This window comes from Monomorium pharaonis, chromosome 8 (genome assembly GCF_013373865.1).
Source record: "Monomorium pharaonis isolate MP-MQ-018 chromosome 8, ASM1337386v2, whole genome shotgun sequence".
Classification (NCBI taxonomy): domain Eukaryota; kingdom Metazoa; phylum Arthropoda; class Insecta; order Hymenoptera; family Formicidae; genus Monomorium; species Monomorium pharaonis.
In genome coordinates, this window is record NC_050474.1 from 23,993,176 (window position 1) to 24,014,348 (window position 21,173).

Genomic DNA, 21,173 nt, shown 5'->3' on the forward strand with positions numbered 1-21,173 from the left:
TCTCTCTCTCTCTTTTTCCCCCTCTCTCTCTCCTTCTTTTTTACTCTTTATCTTCTTAGAATGTCTGTTCTTGTCTCCCCTACTGTTTCCAGCAAATAGCCTTCATCACCCCTTTTTCTCTGTTTTCATTACGCTTCAGGCCTGTCTTACCGATCCGTTGGCAACTGCTAACTCCCCACCAACCACTTCTTCTCCCTTTGAAGCAAATCTTACCCACCCTACAGGCACACAGAGTGGATTTTCATGCTTTCTTTTTCAAGGTTTTTTTCTCTTATTTGCCTCCTTCATCACATTTGATTCGCATTGATGTCTACGTTTCGCCCATATTTCGTTTAAAACTGTAAATTCAAATACGTGCAATTATTGGAAAATTATCGCGCCTGACATTCTATTCTATATCTTAAAATTCCAAGTTGCATGAAGAATTACAACAAAGTGTTGAATTTATCTTCACATTTATTACGTATACACATACAGAAGATTTTATGTATTTTTATTTAATAAAAATTTTGTTACTTATTTTTGTGTTAAATCCTTAACACATTATATAGAACTACAGAAACATAAATATCTTTTTAGCCATGATTACCTTTTCAATTGGTGTGATTTAAATTTTTCGATTTTTTCATCTGAAACCAACGTTTTTTAAATGTTCTACGAAATCTTTTAGGTTTGGTAAAATTTGATGAGGTAATTTTATTTTCTGTTTTCTTAAAAATACCATCAATAATAGAATTTCTTTCTATTAAGGAGTTTCCTTTGCTTATTTTCTTTTTTATCACAGTTTTATTGATTTGCAAGCTTTTTCGAAACCTTGTTGCAGATCAAACACAAAACGTTATTTTACATGTATAATATGTACCATATTTTTTAATTATAATTAAAATATCATGTATACTACTAATTTGCTTTTAATGTTATCCCCGTAGCCAAGGTGGCACGAAATTAATATACTTTATCGTAAATTATTGAGTATAAATTAAAACGGTTATAGACGTATACAGTAGAATATAATGTATATAGTTTATAGTTATAACGAAGCGTTTATAGTTGCTTTTTGAAAATAATTAAACATAAAATTAGACGTAATTATGAAAATTAAATAACAAGTTAGAATTCTACTACATATTTTGAAAAACTCATCAATAAATAAAAATTATTATTACAGTAATTAGGATAACACAGCAATAAGTATAATGTAGCAAAGTATAATTAAAATTGAAAATTATTATATAATAATTAAATATTACCTGAAATAAAGTACGAGACTTATTATAATACAGCACATCAAAAATAAAATTATTGCCAACGCTGAATAAGCAACAAATTTCTCACTTGGCATCCTTCCAAAAATTGGTCGTGTTAATTTGTCCTCCATTAAATGAGTACGCCAATTTGGAGGTCCAAGAACTTATGCAATTAAGAAAAATATGAATATTTCATATGTATAATAAATAAAAGTGCGTAATATGAAAATCTTGTAAAAATATTTTGTCTATTTTTTAGTTATCTTTTTGTAAAAGATTATTTTACTTCTATTTGGCTACTGATTTCATAATAATCTCTTTATTTACTTAAATTAAATAAACAATTTTGTAATGTATTTAAATAAATAAATGTTTACATTTAAAATACAAATTAAACATTTTATAAATATTTAACTTTATTTCAGTTTAATATGTGCCTTTATATAAAATTATATTTATATATTTATTTACTTAAACAATATTTATGCATATAAGTATATTATTTTGTAATAATACCTTTTATGCGGATTACATTTGTTGTCCATTTAAAATTCAAATCATTTTGTTCTACAATGCATTTCCATGTACCGTGATGAGATTTATTTACAATGGGAATATAATCGACATTTACAGCTGCGGGTAATGTGATTCCATAGTCTTTCCATACGTTATCATCGATTATCCAATAAACTTTCAAATCAGAATATACATAACCAAGGATAGCACAATGGCACATTATATGCATAGGTAAAGTTTCACGAATTATAATGCTTTCCTTAATCGGAAACACTGCCAAAGTTATCACCTTAATTATCATATAGGTTCCATCTATTCTACGTACAGTGAGCGTATATACGCCCGAGTCATTTAATTCTGCTCTATTTATTACTACAAAAAAATAAAATTGCTCATGTTAATTTACAGATAATAAATTGTTATGTATTAATTAATTAATGCAAATAAATATTATATTACATACTGATTTCATAGTTTTTAATTTCCAATTTGTGATAATTGTTTTGAATAAAAATTCCGTTATGAGACCAGTGTATTTCGGAATCAGGTGATTCAACTTTGATGGTATTCACAATATCAGAATCAGGACGAAGTGATATCGACATATGTTCCTTCACGGTAAGAGCAGTGTGATTATATGTGATTACTCTTTTTATTGAAGTTATGGTATCTACAATAAAAAAATTATTATACATTTTTTAAACAACTCGCATATAAAAAAATATAAGTAGTAAATAAATGTAAAGAAATGAATTAATTTTGATTAATGCCATCAAAGTGGAGTACAAATTAAAGATATCGTAAAATATTTCGTAACATCTTTTCCTTCTCTATCATCATTGTCTCGTAAGGAATGCCAGAAATTTAAATTATCACAAATATTACTTTTAACTAGAAAAATAACCTTCAGTTATGTCGCCACAAAGAATTGTATTACAACGACCCGTCATACTATTAGGTCCTATACAAGCCTCGCCCCGTACGTTAGGCTCTGGCAAATTGCAATGCCGTCTTCTAGTTCCTATGCCTCCATTGCAACTAGCACTGCACGTCCATGGTCCCCATTCAGACCATCCACCATCTAAAGGGGGTCCATCTATATCTGTACGCAATTAAATAATTGAATGATAACATGCTAGTTACATTAACAGTTCAAATATGATGCAATAGTAATTATTTTTATTTTATAAACAAATTAATGGTTGTCAATAAATAAATAGCATTAATATATTATTAAATTGGTAAATATTTTAAAATATTAAATTTTTCACTATTCTGGTTAAAAAATTTTTTGTTCAAGATTTTATTTCTTTTAATCAAATCTGTTTTCTCTTAATATTATAACCAAAACTTAATTATACCTGATGGTACGCAATTTGCACTCCAAGTGGCCCAACCTTTCGAATCCACAGCAAGTGAGAAAAAATAAAAAATAAGTGGTTGACGATGTACATAGTAAAATATGCTTGTCTCGTTGCAAAATACTTGAATTGTATTTTCAAACCATCTTCTCGATAAAAAATCATAAGAAACCATTAATGAATAAAATTACACATTTAAATTAGATTCAATGAATATAAATGTTTTCAATTAGATTACTTTATAGTAATATTTGTCCAGGAATTTGTATTAAATATAGGCTTGAAAGATTTCTGCTTGTGATAAATCCTTACTTTAGGATATGTATTTTTCAGAAAATGTATCCATCGTTCACCGAGTGTAAGCGCATAAAAACTGTAAAATATAAATAATAAGGCTGTTATAAATAGAAAAAAGATTTTTTTTAATTATTTTAAAAATTTATTAAAATACCCTGGTGTTGTAGGCATTAAAAGTAATGGTATTAAAACGACACCTTTCGCACGGATTATTAACATTAATTTATTGGGTCTAATAACTTCTTCTTTGAACCATGTTGATAATGGTAATATTCTAGTATAACGATCGGTTTGTGTGTTTTCTATATGACATCCTATATGGAATATAATAATAATAATAATAATAAAAATGACAAAAATGAAATTAGATAAAAGGAATTGTCAGTATTTTCGAGAGTAAAATATACTTGAAGCACAATCAAAAGCAACTCCTATTGTATGTCCTTTCTCGCTGTTATAGTAATAATAGATAGGTAAGAATGCTTTGGCTGGTTCAGGATGTTTCCATTCGAATAGCGGATTTGATGCTCCTTCGTAATATAGAAGAACATGACCTCGAGGTATGCGAATAACAAAGCTACTCCATTTGCCAAGATATAACAAATGAGGTAATGTCTTTTTCTTCACCAAAATTATGTCTAATAAATAATTGAGAAAGCGATTAACTTTAAAAGCAAAGTTCTTCGTTATTACAATACAATTTCAAATTACTCTGTTCTTCCGATTGATAATAGAGAAGAACTTTTTCATTATCTAAAGCTCCAATCTTAAGAATGTAACGGGATTTTAATCCATCATCAGCAGTGAACACAAATGTAATGGAATCTGGCTGATCAGGTTCCCATGCTTTTAATGAAAAATGTAAACCTTCTGTACGATATTCTGGCAAAACGTATAATCGTCGCCCAATGCCATGTCCTTTTACAAAAAAGATGCATTCCTCTATGGGATTAGAACAAATATTTATTTCATCAATTGATCACTTTTTCTGTAAAAATGTTAATTTTTCCGTTTTAACTAGCAATGCTATTCCTAAATGTAAATTAAACATTTTTTAATAGAAAAAAACCTATTTCAATCAATTTCCTATTCTTAATATATAAACACAAATTTCTATTCCTAATACCCATCGTCTTTCTTTTACTTTCTCCTCGTATATATTTTTTTCATTTACATGATCATCACATAGGTAACATTAATGATGAATATGATATAATAAATAAAGAATAAAATGTTTCAAATGCAAAATAAGTCTATTAAAAATATTATAGAATTTAGAACTGCTTTTTCGAGTACATTATAATTGAAAAAATATTTCATTGTTTTTAATTTTAATAATATTTTATCCTGTTTAATAATTGAAACCTTACCTGACTTCTCACAATCCCTTACATCACACAGATCCTGCGGTACTAATGGATCCGTTGTGTAACACCATGTACCAGCGATATTGCGTGAAGGATTTCTACAAAAATTACTGGCATCTCGTACACTGCGTTCAGGGTAAAGACTGTCATTTAAATATGCTTGGCTAACAAAATGGATAGGTTTAGCAACTACAGGCTTCTTGCGAGATTTTGCGCGAATCAATCCTAAGGTCCTAGGAGAAGGTTTTATTTTCCATGTCGCGTTTGATTTTTGTATTTGTTTCAAATCATAATCATTCAACCATTTTGCACAAATTCGACCTGAACGAGTGGTTGATAATGTACCTATGTAATCATTAGCAGTTCCTGCCATTCGACAGTCTGCAAGAAGAAAGCTTTTAAGAATCTCTATCCAATGAAAGATGAAAATAAATTACTGTGCATAATTTATTAAGTATACAGAGTATCAATATAAATACCTGACGATCGGCAAATTCGTACAGAACAAAATTGTTTTGTAACATCATTGGCATGCGAAGTAGAAATCGTATAGCAATAAGGTCCGCTAGGATCGTGTGTCGGATTTCTACATCTGTTTAAAGCTTTTTCTACGGATTTATCTACAAAATTATCAGCTATTTTCTCATTGTACGGTATCTAAAAAGCATACCATAGTTTTATTTAAAAATATAAGCATACTTTTTTCTCAACTGTTATGCTGAGCGATTCTCAAGTGAAAAAAAGATAAAATTAGAAAAAGAAATAAACAAATATTAACAAATCATAATTGTAATTAAATATGTAATTAAATATCTTCAATTACATACAGAGAGTTAAATACTCATTTTAAATACTTTAGTCGATTTCTATTAAAAAAAAAAATATATATATATATATATTTTATGTAAAAATTTCACAATTTTTTGGAAAAAATATGATACATGCAAAAAATTTCTTACCTACAATATTTTGTTTTCATAACATTAATGTTATCGAAAGTTTAAATGTACCTTTATTATATAAATCATATATTAAATTTTTATATTAAAATTTCAAAATATTTCTAATAATCAAATTTAGCGAAAAAAACAAGCGTTAAGCATTATATATTTTCATGAAACTTTAGTTCATCAAAAACCCTATATTTCTAAAAATTACAAATTATCTAAAAATATAGATAAATAACTTAATATTTCTGTTGACAATAATACTAGAAAGAATCGATTCTAAAAAAGATTATCGAATAAAAAATTTAGAATAAAATAAACACGTGTATTATGTGTTAGTTTTTAAAAATATTTTGTATTAAAAAATTTATTTTATAGAAATGAAACCTCTTCTGCTATCCATGGTATGCACGGAAGTTCTTTCGCACTTGTCCACTGTAGTCCTTGATATTGATAATCTGCAATATTGTGAATGCAGTTTGGAGGTTGAGGACTTTCTACTGCATCTGTTGCTATTCAATAATAATCCAATTTAAAGAAACTTGATATATGCATATCAAAAGACTCAATTTAGTTAAATATTTTAATTTAAAAAATTTAGATAATACTTACATATACTTAGAAATATAAGTGTCAAACCATATGTTACACAACTAATCATAAAATAAACGATAAAATTGTAATACACAATGCCTATATATATGTATAAATATATATGTGTGTGTGTATACATTTTTTAATTCATAAATTTTAGGACATTCTGTAGTGTATATTACAATTTTATCATATATATATATATATATACCATCAGGTGGGCAGAAAAATGTCCAATGCGCTATCGTTTGATCGCTTCCAACACTAAACCAACGTAAAGTAATTAATAAATCATGATTTATATTTATAATTTCTTCACTCCCATATGTACGTTGTGAAAACAAACGCAAATGCGTTCCAAAGATGCTACAAATATTGCACATCACAATTTATTTATTATGGCAAGAAAATATAAACATTTCTCAATACATGAAAATGTTTTAATGTATTAAAAATTAAAACCTAATAATAAATTCCTTCCAATTCCAATAATCTAGCAAACCTTTAATTACAATTTCCTTCAAATATTGTTTTACTGACTTCTCATTTTCTTGATACAACAAGGATGTAATATCATTATGTCCAATTTTTACCTAGAATAAATATCTACTGCCATTTACATTTTTCACATGTAATATTTAAAATTAAGCCTGAATATTAGGCATAATAAAGTACTTTACTGTGAAACAAGGAAACAATGATCCAGGACTTTGATATAATCGTATTGCTACATTATGGCTAGCTCGAACGTAAAACCGAATATCTTGCGTATCGTTATTTTTTTGCATAGGCCAAATTTTTAAAAACTCATTTCCAAAAGTTATGTGACTTTCACAATCTAAATACCTCCGAAATAAAGAATTTTATAAAATAATTCAATAGTGTGGAAATAAGTCCAGCAATAAACACAGTAATTGCACAATAGGCACAATAAATGGAACATTTTCCATACAGCACAGAAAGATTGCAGAAACATTTCATTGCGACTCGTAAGCATGATAAATCAGAAAATGTGCATGCGCGTACACAAATATTTATACTACATAAATATTAATACATTTTAGCAATTTATTTTCAAAATATTTAACATATTGATACATTGTTGAAATCATATTAAATATTTATATTTTAACAAGGTCTTTAAAACGTGGGATTGTAATGTTGTTGCAAGGCTCTGTGCTGTATTATACATGAATTAATATATGCCATACGTTTTTGACAAAACTCTGTTCTCCATAAAATACCAGTGCCCATGACACCATAGTGCAAAAAGCTGTCAGGATATAAATCCAAAATACTATTTTTCATTTTATATTTATCCGTAATTAACGGTTTAGATGCACCATGTATTCCGAGTGAAATGAAACCACCACCCCATGCAATCCACAGACCTGTCCATTTTGTACTAAGTATTATCTCAGGTGTATTTTCAAAAAGATACGTCTAAAAATGCATTTAATAATTTAAAATGTGTTCATTAATGCTTTTACAAGAAACAAAAATAAGTATCATTTTTTTTATTAAAACGGATCTTACTGCTTAATATTTTTATATCAAATATCAAATACATTTTTTATTTTTATAAATTGTGTGTCGATATAGTTAGCGAACTTAACACATAATTATTAACTAAAACTAAAAATAATATCTTAAGTTAATTTGATCATTAAATTTTATAATAAAGTTGCAAGTATCTTAAAAAAAATGGTAGACCTTGCCATAAATATCATGTATCCCCATAAACAATCAGTTTATAGAAAATTGCAAAATATATTTTATAATTCATATAAAAGTATTATTAAACATCAAGATCCGTTTTGGCAAAAAAATTGTACTTTTATTTGTTGTACTATTTATATTTTATATTCAATTATATTCAATTGTTTTTCTCCCATTATTAAATTATTATTTTTATTATTATTATAGTTTTGAATAGTCCATACACTCCATACTAACGTCGGTAATTGGATACGTTTGACCATTGCCATTATTGGAAATTAAAAGTTCAACTCCTGCCTTCCAATCTTGAGCAATCTTTTTGGCAGAAGATGGAATTGGAAGCAAACTTAATAATATTCTGGCTTCTGCCTAAATATATATTAAATTTATTTTATTAATTTACTAATTATGTTACTTGTAAATTTATTAGATTTGTTCCAATAATGTTTATACTTAATAATATTAATATACATTTTGTTCATTAAGAGGATTCCAAAGTTTAATCCAGAAGGATACATTTCCATAAGTACTATTTAATCCCGTTAATATAGTATAAACTGATGAATTTTGTGAATACATTATACAATCTAAAAGCGATAATTATTTTAAATAAAAAATATATAATCTTTTTTATATTATTACATTATTTTATACATACATATTTTTTACGCCATATCTTTAATTTGTAGATATTGTAAAACTTTAGTTTTCCATTACTGGATAATACTAACCTTCATCATCACAAAATGGAATATCGCAATATTCTTTTTTTACTAGTTCATAACTTTTTTCTTCTACGTAACACCAAGGACCACCAGTATCGCCATTTGGATTTCTACAGAAATTATTCGCTTTCTCTCTTGATCCGTCAGGGAAATTCTTATTACGAAATTTAATATTCTAGAAATAAATAACAAAAAATTAAAAACGTAAAAATACAAGTGTATATTATTGATAAATACATGTTTTTTGAAACTATCTGATTCAATTGTTTTTACTTTCATGTTATCAAGTTTATATTTTCTGTTCCAAGATTTACATTTTTTTCTTGAACTACTAAAACTACGATTTCCACCATACTCTACTCCTGGTCCTGTTATGATGCAATCTATCAAGCAATTATAAAAACATTTGATTAAATATTTATTAATTTATTTATAAAAACTGTTGTAAACTAAATATTACTAAAGCCGGACAAACTATCCATCTGTACTTAATGAGAGATAAATGCCACAAATTAAAACTATATTTTAAACAAATATTTACTAAATTAGAATATCTAACTAGTCAAAATTACGTCCAGAACAAAATTTAAAAAATAATTCAAATAAATTAAAATAATTTTCATTAAAAAAATTTTTTTAATACAAAATTTACACAATACTATATTAAATTAACAAAAAGTTGGTAGATCTGTGTAAGATCTGCTAAATTTTCTATTCAAATATTTTTAAAAAATTTATTTACTTATGCCCTAATAGTGTATACTTCCTCCAAAGACGTCCATAAAACGTTCTAAGAAAATACAATAATTATGCAATAATATAACATCCCTTGGATGTCCTATGGATATTATGTGATATTTAGATTAGTATTGGCACATTATCGGTAATATGAGGATATGTTAAGTTTTATCATTGAATTTGTAACGTTTACCTTTGTAATTGCAAAGAGGAACATTACATTCATCATCAATTACCATAGGATCTAACGTATAGCACCAAGGACCTCTAGGATCTTGGGTAGGATTTCTACAATAATTTTTGGCAAATTTCATAGATTTCTCTGGAAAATCTAGATCACTTATATTCTTGCTAATCTAATACAAAAATTTCCATTAGATATCAATAATATAACATACAAAATATTAGAAATGTAACTAGACATAGCCAAGTTTTAAAAAATATAATATTAAAGATTATGTACCCCTGGCAAAAATCTTATCAGAATTTTTATATAAGTATAAGAATATATATATATATATATATATATATATATATATATATATATGTCCTAACTACATTCTAATGTCCTATTTATTACAGAATACAAATTTATGTCATAAACTAACTTTACGAAATGATTGCTGAGCTGTCCATAATTGACAATGAAAACCACCAACAGTTGTTGCAGTTAAACCTTTATACTCAGTTCCTAGTTGAGATACCTTACATTTGGATAAATCAATTCCTGACATATTATGTACTAGAAAAAAATAAAGTAGTAATATAATAGATTGTGAATTATCATACAGAGAACAAACAATGTTAATATTAAAAATAATAAGTAGAAGAATATGAACAAACCTCTTCATATATTTCATTTTTTATTTTTATGCCTTTTATTATTATTACTTCTTTATATCTGTATCATTTTAATTATCTATAAATAATTACATGATCAAGAGAAAAAAAACTAATGAGAGAGCGATATAAATAATTTAATACGTGCTCTAAAAATTAATTAAAACTCAAAATTATGCATTCTAATCATGTGCTGTATCCAGAAAGAGAAAAGTTTTAATAGGTTTACTTTATTTCTCTAATGTAAAAATTAGAAGAAAAAATGAATTTAAAACAATAATTGTAAAGTGAATAATTGCGAGTCTCTTTGATTATAGAAATTTCTTATGTAATACTGGATAGTATTAAATTGGCGAGTAAATAATACTTATTTTAAGTATTAAAAATACTGCTATTAGTATTTTTAAAAATTCAAAATAAATAATAATTATTGGCCAATTTATATTGCTCAGTATTACATTTTTATAAGGGATGTAGACTGCTGGTTGCAATTTTATATTATATTCAACAACAGGGTGTTAAGTTTTATAACTAACTTTACATATGATATTGAATACACGATTTCATTGATTGTTCTCAATTTCAAAATTTATATCTTTTAGTTTCTCACATGAATTTGCAATACTTAGACTTGAAATTTGCAAGAGTATCACAAAATATTGTTTAACATGCATATCTTTTTTATTTATCAAATAATAAATAATATTATATATTTGTAATTGAATTATAATTGATTAATAATCTTGGATCTTTTAAAATATTGTATTTGCATTCAGAGTTCTCCACTTAATACTTTTCTTTATTGCAGTCAACTGTAATATGAGAATTGATTAAAGAAAAAAAGATTTAATTATTTTATATTTTAATTATATAAAAAAATTGTATAAATGTATAATATATACTCATAGTGTTCCCATACTGTAATATTACAAACGTAAATTTTATGATATAGTTATATATATCATAAAATTTTAAAGCTTTGAAGAGATAATTACCATTCTGAGAAGTAATTATCCCGTTCTCTTTCGTGATACTATTGATATCCGTGCGCATACACTGGTAATATCATAGGTCTGTTTTTTATTCCTGCACTGCTGCACTGGTGCAATAAGTTAGAATAAGACAAATATATTTTTTCTCATTCTAACTTATTGCATTAGTGCAGCAGTGCAGGAATAAAAAACAAATCTCATGTATCACGTACATACCACCCATTTTACAATGCTACCGACAAAATCGATGAATCAAAAATGAATGCGATTTGATGAATATATACCTATGCATATATATATATATATATATATATATATATATATATATATGTATATGTTATGTATGTGTAGGCATATTATGATCTTACAATTAGTACAATAATCATAGAGATTTCTCATACCTCTATGGTACAAAACAAAACAAATTCGAATCTAATTTTTTGACCCGTCAATTTTATCGGCAGTAATTTAAAATATTGATGGACAAGAAACTTACACTGAATGTCGTCAGATGGGAGACTGTAGGCCTGTGGCAGTGTAACGACAAAGAACGGTCCTTGTTATTTCATTAGGTTAGGTTAGGTTAGGTCGAGCACGATATATCGTGATGTGGTGGCAAGCAAAACTATTGTACTATTGAATTTTGTATTGTATTTCTGTACAAAACGAACGAAATGGGTTTACTTACAGATCCTCGAGCTGGAACCGGCAAAATAATAAAATTGTTATTAAAATGGGAAAAACCTTTGTGTTTTGTATTATATGTAGGAGGAGTTATATGGTTAACGTTTTTAGCGTTACCGGCGTTTAACGACAGTACGTGTGTTTTTCGTAAATAAAAGAATTTCACAAAAATTGAGACAATTGTGCAATTTAATTTCTAGTAGGCTTATTTTGTAAATCTTAATGACAGTTTGATATCGTTATTCTGTTGGCAAATATATCTAATAAAAGAACTATGCAAGAATAATGTAACGATACCGATACCGTTTACTGTCGTAAAACAATTTAGAATAGGCTTACATAGATTTTAAAACATAAGCTAACAAATCAATTTGCAGATACCTACTTTTCTGAGAATGCTCTACTACCTGGACTGGTCACAAAAGAGAGTAACCTGGAACAAACGTCAAAGCAGTATTACCATGAACTGATTCACGAAATGAAAAGATATCCAGATAGCATGCCTTACTCATGGCTCTCGGCAAAATTCAGTCAGCTTCACTTAGATGTATTCGTACATAATTTTTCACTAATATATCCATTTCAGGAACAGAAGGTAGGAACAATAGTAACTTTAATGTCTCTTTCTTTACATGTATATATGTAAAAATTTTATAGTTTGCAGGTCAAAATATTTATGGCATTGTTAGGGCCCCACGAGCATCCAGTACTGAAGCAATTGTAGTCAGCGTACCATACAGACCCATAAACAGCATTTATTTGGATACTGCACCATCTGTAGCTCTGTTACTTGCATTTGCAAAATTTTGCAGAAGTAAATTTCTATAAATCTTAAATAATGTATAAAATAATATATTAATGTATGAAATAATATTTTATATATATAAAATATATTTTAATATTTAGTAATCATGACTAATCAATTGTCTTTAGAACAAAAGTATTGGGCAAAAGATATAATATTTCTTGTAACGGAGCATGAGCAGTTGGGCATGCAAGCATGGTTAGATGCGTATCATGGTGTTACCAGTGGTCAAGATGGAATTTTGATAGCAGGAGACTTATCGGGAAGGGCAGGCTCTATTCAAGCTGCTATTAATCTTGAGTTTCATGCAATGAAAATTACATCAATTGACGTCAAAGTATGTAAACATCTTTTATATATGCAATACTTTGTTGTGTTTTGATCTGACTGTAATTTAAAATTGTTTTTGTTCGCAGATAGAAGGATTAAATGGGCAACTACCTAATCTGGATCTCTTTAACTTAGCGCAAAATATGATAGCTAAGGAAGGAATCCGGCAGTCCTTTCAACGTCAATTTGATGTTAATTACAGAGATAAATTTAAAAGTTGGTGGTATCATTTTAATACGTTGATGAGTATGGTGGCGACACAGGCCACAGGAGTACCAACTGGTAATCATGGACTCTTCCATAGGTACAATTAAAGAAAATTATATTAAAATAGAATTAAGGGCATTTCATTCTTATACTGGCACCTGCAAAATAAATTAAAATTAAAAATACGCGCGCGCGCGTGTGTGTATTTATATTTTAAGTAAACTATATACAAACTATATAAAGATTGTGCAAACAATATTTTTATAGTTTATAAGTATTTTACTAATAAAAATTCAATTATTTTAAATCATGACAAAAATCTTAATTTTTATGTAAGTATTTTAAGTATTCAAAATAAATTATTTAAACTTTTTTGTAATTCTTAGATTCTTAGGTAGATTCTTAGATTCTTTTGAAAATGTGCATAATATATTCTTAATTCAGAGCTTTCTAATCTACAATTTTATATGAAGTAGGTGAACAAGAAAAATACAAGTACGAATTATAAATTAACTAATCTTTTTACATAAATTTTTATAAACAGATTTGTTATTAAAAAATTTTTGGTTTAACATTTCTATGCACAATATTTAACATTATTTCTATGCTTTAGTCTTTTAGTTTGTTTCTTTAATAAGTTTGTTTTTATATTTAACTACAGATTTGGTATTGAGGCTATTACATTGGAAGGCTTCAAAAAGTCTGGAAAAGAAACGGATGCAAATTTTTACCAAGTAGGACGCATAGTCGAGAGTATAGTAAGATCACTTAATAATTTACTAGAGCGTTTTCACCAGTCATATTTTTTCTATTTATTACCTTCCACCGATCGATATATTTCTATTGGTAAGAAAAACAGATAAATAAAGATTCCAAATATATTTATAATCTTTTTTAAGTGCGAATAAATAAATAAAAATTATTTTGTAGGATTATATATGCGGCCTTTGGTATTAATAATCGCTAGTGTATTTATAAAGGCATTTTCCATTTGGCAAAGATTACAAACATCATATAGCTCGAACGAAACAAAGAAGGATAAGCGAAATTTACTAAATAAGGTAAAATTCTATATTTGAGGAGGTTCTTAAATTCATACACATTTTTTAAGGTGTATGAGCTTTTTCGGCATTGATATTCAAAGTAACAAATAATTTAAACAAAAAAATTAAGCAATATAAACAAATTTATTACATAATATTTTTATTTTGATAAATATTGATGTCGAAATAATTAAAAAATAATTGTTTATAATGTAGTAATAAGCGGCATTGCTGCATGTTTCCCAGTATGACATATTTAAAAATAATTGTATAATTTATAAATATTTTATATTTTTACACAAATGTTACATTAAACTTGATTTGTTAAATTCTAAAATATTCTTCAAACTTTATACTTTTTTATAAATACAATTTTTATGCTTTTTAAAAATATATTTAAAAAATTTATATTTTATTGGCAATTAAATTATTTTTACTAAATTACTTTTTTATCGAGATTCTCTCTTTAATGCTATTTTAAAATATTATTTAAAGAAACCTTTTTACGATTAAAATAGTTGAAAAAAATTAATAAAGCACATACAGGCGATTTGATTTATTTGAAAAAAGTTCAAAAATGTAAAAATTGATTAATCTTGAATTTATTCTCACCATCTAATTAATTTCTTATGTGAAAAGACTGGAGAACTTCCTTAATTAATATAGCTTCTTGTTACGATTCAAAGAGTATTTTTATTCTACCGAACAGATTGAAGAATTTGATATTGGATCTATCGCTTCCGAAGTACTGTGGGCCCACATATTTGGAGTATTAATAATGGCCTCTCCTCGATTTTTTACTTTAATTGGATCATATATGTTTAATCTACGTACAGAAGATTCATTGTATACCTGTTTCAGTCTAATCACGATTCTCACGTTGTTATGGCGCTTTAATTTGAGGAGGTAAAAACAACGCTAAAAAACTTAATTGTGTTTAATAAATTTTTTTAGTTCTATACATAAAAAAGAAGTAAAAATATTTTTTAATATATAGAAATTGAATTAATCTGACTGTTTCTTTTCTTTGTGAATAAGTCAATTATACAATTTAATTGTTAATTAATGTATGTAATTTGTAGATCAATTAAATACGAAAATATATCGCTTATTTGCGTTATTGCACTGATCGAGCTAGCTACCGTGTTAATGTGTATAGCCATGCATAATTTCTCATTAGCTTTAATAACGGCCGTTGTGTATGTGCCTATTATATTGTTGATAACGCCGCACCACGAATCTGTATCCAGGTGAGCGTGATTGAAGTCTATTCTATTGCGAGCATTCCCTTTCTCATTGAGCATACAAATGTTGAATTAATATTTTAGAAATATTGAGTTATATCACACACATACACACACACACACGCGCGCGCGCGCGTACGTATATATGCATGTATTTGTTGTATGCTTCTTAAAAAATTACACAGAAACTAATTAAAAAAAAAAATTTTGCACTTTTCTTAAAATTTAGATTCTTTGATAATTTAGAAACATGTTTTACACGTTTATTTTATCTTCACAATTTTAAATTTTTTAAATATTAAAATTCTTATTTTTATACGATGAAGATTAATTTTATTAACAAATTTAATTTGTATAATATATTAGTTTTTTTTAAAAAATTATATATATATATATTTTACATTATTAAAAAGGATAACATAATGTATAATCTATGATGTATAATAACTAATCAATATAATTTAAGATGATTGAGTTTGGTATTGTGATTAATGATATTTCGCTTTTTCAGATTCCGCTGTAGTCAGTATATTGCGTGGATTATGCTACATCCGTTTATCTCGTCGGCTATCGCCGTGATGAGCTATACATATCTTAATTTTCCTTCCGATCCTGTGTTATCGCTGTTGCTTAGAGGCTACCGCGCCAATAAGCAGGCACTCGTATTTAGCATTGTAGATTCTATGATATATGGTAATTGGTTTTACAATGTTGTCAGCGCCATTATGTTGCCATTATGGCTGTTGTTTTGGAATGTTATGCGCTCCAGCATTACAATTTCTTCACGATAAAATAATTGTGTAATTTGAGATTGAAGTTGTATCGGCTTGAATTTCTCTTACAAAGGACTGACTACAACTGTCTAGAATCGATTTAATTCGCCTTGATTGGTGAAATGTAGTATTAAACACAAGCATTTAAGACACATTTTTTTAATTATTAATCTAGTTTGAGATTCAAAAAGTAAAAAAAAAACTTGACGATAATGTTTATATTTAATTTGACTAGGCAATTATCAAAGGTAGATAAAAATATCTTAAACAAAAATTTAACAAAATTTTTATGGCTTTGTAGTTTTTGTTTTCATCCTTTATAACTGTATGTTTAAAATTTTCCAAAAATATAATATTATTCTTATTTTCTTGTGACATTTTCTTCGAGGGGTTATCTTCTAAATCTCAAATTGGACCAATAAAAAATGTGTCTCTTAGATTTTTGTGTTTAATATATTCAAGTAAAATTTTATACAGCACAGAACATTCCAGCCATGTTGCAACGTTTCTGCAATACTGTTAAAATATTACAATATTGTTACATAAGATTGAATTTATTTCGGACAGTTGTGACCAGTTTCTTGTTAGGCAATATTTTCAGTGTAAATTTTTCTCACAAGTCATCGATTTAACTTGTTAATAAGTATTCAAAAAAGTTGTTTCTTTTGTCAGACAAAGTAGAAGTCTTTTGAAGCGCATTTTGAAAGGAGTTTTCAGAGGTCAACCTATTTTCTCATCTTTGTCAATAATACGTCAATCGGTAGATATAGTATATCTCGATGATAACCCTTGCGACATTCTTACTGCGAATTCGTTTGACTAGTTTAGTGCGAGCAACGACCGTAGTAACATTGGATGAGTACGTGTATTCGTTTTGGAACAAATACCGTTACGTTGAAGAGCAAAGCAGAGAGCATAACGGTATGTATGATTTTTCTACAAATATCACATTTGTTATTCGTCACGTCGAGACATACGTACATGCTACGTGTTATTAAATTGTGAACGATCTTGATGGAACATTGTGTACACAATTAAAAAATTTGTGTTACATTTATATTTGTTATGTTCCGAACGGTTGACTATACTTTAATTTTTTGTTAATTTAACACAGAAAATATGAATATGTTACAATGTAACACAAATATTATGTAAAAAATTGTAGTACTGATACAGTTTGGAAATTAATTGTGAAAGCTTATTTTTTCAGTAAAATTAGATTTATAATATGTATAAAAAATGTGAGCTATAATATGACACACTTTATTTATTATTTTAGAACATTTACGTTTTAAAACTACATTATTTTTGTTTTATTTTATTTGTTTATTTATCTATATAAATTTTATTTTAACAAGGTCCAGTTTTAACACAAAAATCTTTTCTCCTGTATATTATTCATTATATGTTACTTCATCTAATTGTTCTTGACGTTCTACAAATTATTCTACAAATGTCGCAATAAATGCCGCAATCACGACCTCCTCGAGCTCAGTGTGTTTATGTCCATTCAGTGAAGGTTTTTTAAACTGTTTTCTTCTAGCTTGTTTTTTTTTTAAACAATTCTTGTTACTTCGCAGAAATTTGCGTTTGTACTACTTACCGACATTTCGATTACTGTCACATTTATATAAACATGTATAGATTTATGTAATTTCTTACGTAAGAATTACATGCTACGTGTCTAATATTCTACTTAAGGTATTTCAAAAACATGCAAACGTCTGATATTAGCAATATATTTTTTTAACGGTATCATAACTAAGTTTTTCTTTTGCAAATGTAAATTTTAAGTAAAATGTTTGTTGCATAGGAAAAACATTTTCTTAGAGTTTACTCTTAAAATTATAGTAAAATTATTTAATACTTCTGTAATTCGACGATTATCATGATTTTAACAGTAAATTCTAAGAAAAATCTGTGTGCTTATTTCTTAAATTGCTATCGAATATACTATTCATCAGTTAAATTATAAACTAAATTTTTATAATAATAAATTTACTTGCAATCAATAAAAAATAAAAATATTTAAATAAATTTTTTATTCCTAATTTATTAAAAATTTATAGGTTCGATATATTGCTTTTAATTCACTTAAGAAAGTACGATATAAATTGCTTAAAACGATATTCCTTTTGTGCAATTATGTTTTACATTCTATAAATCGTACAGGTATCTCGAATACAAATAAACCGAAGACAAATGAGTGTGATAAGACATGGTACATTTTATCGTGATTACCTATATAAGTTTATGCATCTTAAATTTTGACTTTATCACGATGCATATATGTTTTGAATGAGATAAGAATGTAGAAAGTGCAACATACCGAAAATTGTAAACAATCTTTTTGCATACGTTTCATAAAAGGCAATATTTTATGTGAAATCATAGTAGAAATCAAATGTATCTTATTTTACCCACGATTTATGATTTTCGTTCGTTCTGGATAAAACTTTATTCTAAACAATGGTAACATCTCCTTTTTACGAAGTGGATTTTGGAATATTTTTAAACCAGTAATTTCATTGAAATTTTATTAAAAATACTATTATTGTATAATTTAAAATTATACAGTATTACTATTATTATACAGTTTAAAAAATTTACTGAAATATAATTATATAATATATATAATTTATTTCAATAAATTTTTATCATTTTGTCACTGTACAGTATCTGTGTTTTCTTAAATTGAAAATTTCAATTTTATCAAAAATTTGTTACAATTTTAATAAAAATTCATTATTTTTTTCCTTAAATAGTATTAATAATTTTTTGTTAAAATTTTACTTAGTCATCAAAAGTGTATTATGTAATTTTTATTCTTTATAGTTTTTTTTCAAGTATTAGCTGTGATTTGTTATATGATAAACTCAGAACGTTTTAAACGATATTTTTTTATTAAATATCGTCGAAAAGAAGTTTCAAATTTTTCTCAATTATCTAGGAAGTTTTCCTAGAAAGAAAAAAACATTTGATTACATGTTAGAAGAATATTACAAGTGGGATATGTGTATAACAGACGTTTTGCTACTGAGCTACCATTGTGCTGAGTAATATATATATATATATAGAGTGCACTGACAAGAGCTCTTTGACAGTCATCAACTTAATCAGCTTTAATGTAGTGGAAACTGCTACAAGTAATGGAGTTGGGTTGCTAATGTTGCTATCCATCGCGATTAAAGTAAATAACGAAGCTTGCGAATGTGATAACGGATGAAAAAAGCAAAAGTTATTATCTGAGAAATGACACGTGTATCACGTACCGCTTAATTGTCGAGTATGTGATATATTTGTGATTATATTGTTAACTCCCGCAAGCTGAAAAGAACGACTTTGACGACCTTATCTTAATAGCGTTACGTAATATGAAAATAACATCGAAGATTACAGCTTGACGAGGCAAAATTGTTAGATATTACTTAAACTGCCGCCGAATTTAGTTTTTGTCTTGTAGAATAAATATCTTATGCTGCGATATATTTCTACAATATCTCTATATCTAATACTGTAAATATTGATACCAGTACGTTATAGCGGAATAAAGGAATACTACAGTGTACTGCCAGTTTGTATGCGAGAGAGAAAATGGAAAAGAACTCTAACAAAAAACTGCCTATGTGTAATGGGAATGTAAGTCACGACAAATTTCATCAAGATGATTCGAACAACGATGAATCGCAAGAAACAATATCAAACACTCTTATTTTTTATGTGAACGGAAAAGAGGTATGATGGCAGATTTATTTTAATCAATGTTATTAGTATATATCATATATTTCACGATTTAGATCATTTTTCATATAATTGTATAATTTTTAAATAATATTCTTAGACTTTTTATACGTGAATTAAAAAATTTTTTAGAAACAGAAAAACTACATCTTTTTTTTCTCTAGAGAGAATATATTAAAATAAAATTAAAAAAATATAAAAACTTTATAAACTGAATAAATCTAAGGTATTTTTCAGAAATCTTTATAAATTAAAAATACAAAAATTTTTTTTAAATGTGAAATATGTATGTTTTTATTATCTGTTATATAGGGTGTATCATTTTATTTTTGAATACCTAGAAATCATAAAATAAATGTTATTAAAAAAATGTTTTAGACAAAAGTTGTAGGGAGTTTCGAAGAGAATAAATAATGATAAAATTATTTTCTGAGAAAATCAATTTTCTGATGACTTTCTAACATTTGACTCAAAATAAAATGGTATCCTATATACAATGTTACATATATATTATTACGTATTATACATTATACATTATATATTTTATAATTCAGGTGTCAGATAAGAATATAGAGCCACAATGGACACTTCTATGGTATCTTCGTAACAAACGTATCCTTTTATAAATTTATTCTTATCTCTAAAAAAAAACACTCTTTTAAACAGCATTATTGGCAATATTAATCTATTTATCCTTAATATATAATGATTTTAGTTGGGTTGACTGGTACAAAACTTGGTTGTGCGGAAGGAGGATGTGGAGCTTGTACAGTTATGATTTCAAAATTCGATCGTGTCACTGGAAAAATTACGTATCCTTTTTATTGTGTATGGATTTTGTATGACACAATCCACAAGTAACAAACGTCGAAAGATCCATTACAGTGTGGAATATTTCAGGCATTTCAGTAATGTTGCAATATTTCTAAAATGTTATATTGTATTCTGTATTGTATGCTGTAGGGAATGACATAATAACATATATTTTGGTCTACTAGACATT

General features: G+C 26.8%; 3 protein-coding genes across 9 annotated transcripts in view; 2 read left to right on the top strand and 1 right to left on the bottom strand.

Moving 5' to 3' along the window:
- LOC105831297 lies at positions 1-12,495 on the bottom strand. The gene is made up of 27 exons (XM_028190153.2): positions 12,413-12,495; positions 11,840-12,042; positions 10,962-11,163; positions 10,120-10,253; positions 9,705-9,867; positions 9,047-9,156; positions 8,780-8,948; positions 8,520-8,635; positions 8,286-8,417; positions 7,541-7,772; positions 7,010-7,167; positions 6,792-6,922; positions 6,541-6,695; positions 6,123-6,247; positions 5,268-5,445; positions 4,792-5,169; positions 4,133-4,363; positions 3,829-4,059; positions 3,576-3,735; positions 3,363-3,497; positions 3,125-3,270; positions 2,668-2,865; positions 2,227-2,433; positions 1,764-2,135; positions 1,251-1,410; positions 590-813; positions 1-338 (listed from the first exon to the last, which is right to left on the bottom strand). Exons 3-26 carry the CDS (start codon positions 11,023-11,025, stop codon positions 594-596), a joined length of 4,305 nt encoding a protein of 1,434 aa, XP_028045954.2. The 5' UTR covers positions 11,026-11,163; positions 11,840-12,042; positions 12,413-12,495; the 3' UTR covers positions 1-338; positions 590-593.
- On the top strand, positions 12,018-18,817 carry LOC105831296 (glycosylphosphatidylinositol anchor attachment 1 protein). The gene is made up of 10 exons (XM_012671324.3): positions 12,018-12,159; positions 12,405-12,622; positions 12,685-12,841; positions 12,961-13,169; positions 13,249-13,466; positions 14,031-14,215; positions 14,300-14,430; positions 15,122-15,318; positions 15,495-15,662; positions 16,168-18,817. The coding sequence occupies exons 1-10, from the start codon at positions 12,018-12,020 to the stop codon at positions 16,445-16,447; spliced, it is 1,905 nt and encodes a 634-aa protein (XP_012526778.2). The 3' UTR covers positions 16,448-18,817.
- LOC105831295 (xanthine dehydrogenase) overlaps positions 17,251-21,173 on the top strand; it is a 12,287-nt gene continuing 8,364 nt past the window's right edge. For 2 of the 7 annotated variants that reach the window (XM_012671320.3, XM_012671323.3), the window contains exons 1-4: positions 17,259-17,350; positions 19,973-20,164; positions 20,725-20,782; positions 20,886-20,982. In XM_012671320.3, the coding sequence (XP_012526774.2) occupies positions 17,285-17,350; positions 19,973-20,164; positions 20,725-20,782; positions 20,886-20,982 (413 nt within the window). In that variant the 5' untranslated portion in view covers positions 17,259-17,284. Of the gene's footprint in view, positions 17,351-19,031; positions 19,846-19,962; positions 20,165-20,724; positions 20,783-20,885; positions 20,983-21,173 lie in introns of those variants that run through there. The other 5 variants (XM_012671322.3, XM_028190149.2, XM_036291545.1 and 2 more) reach the window with 5 other exon arrangements.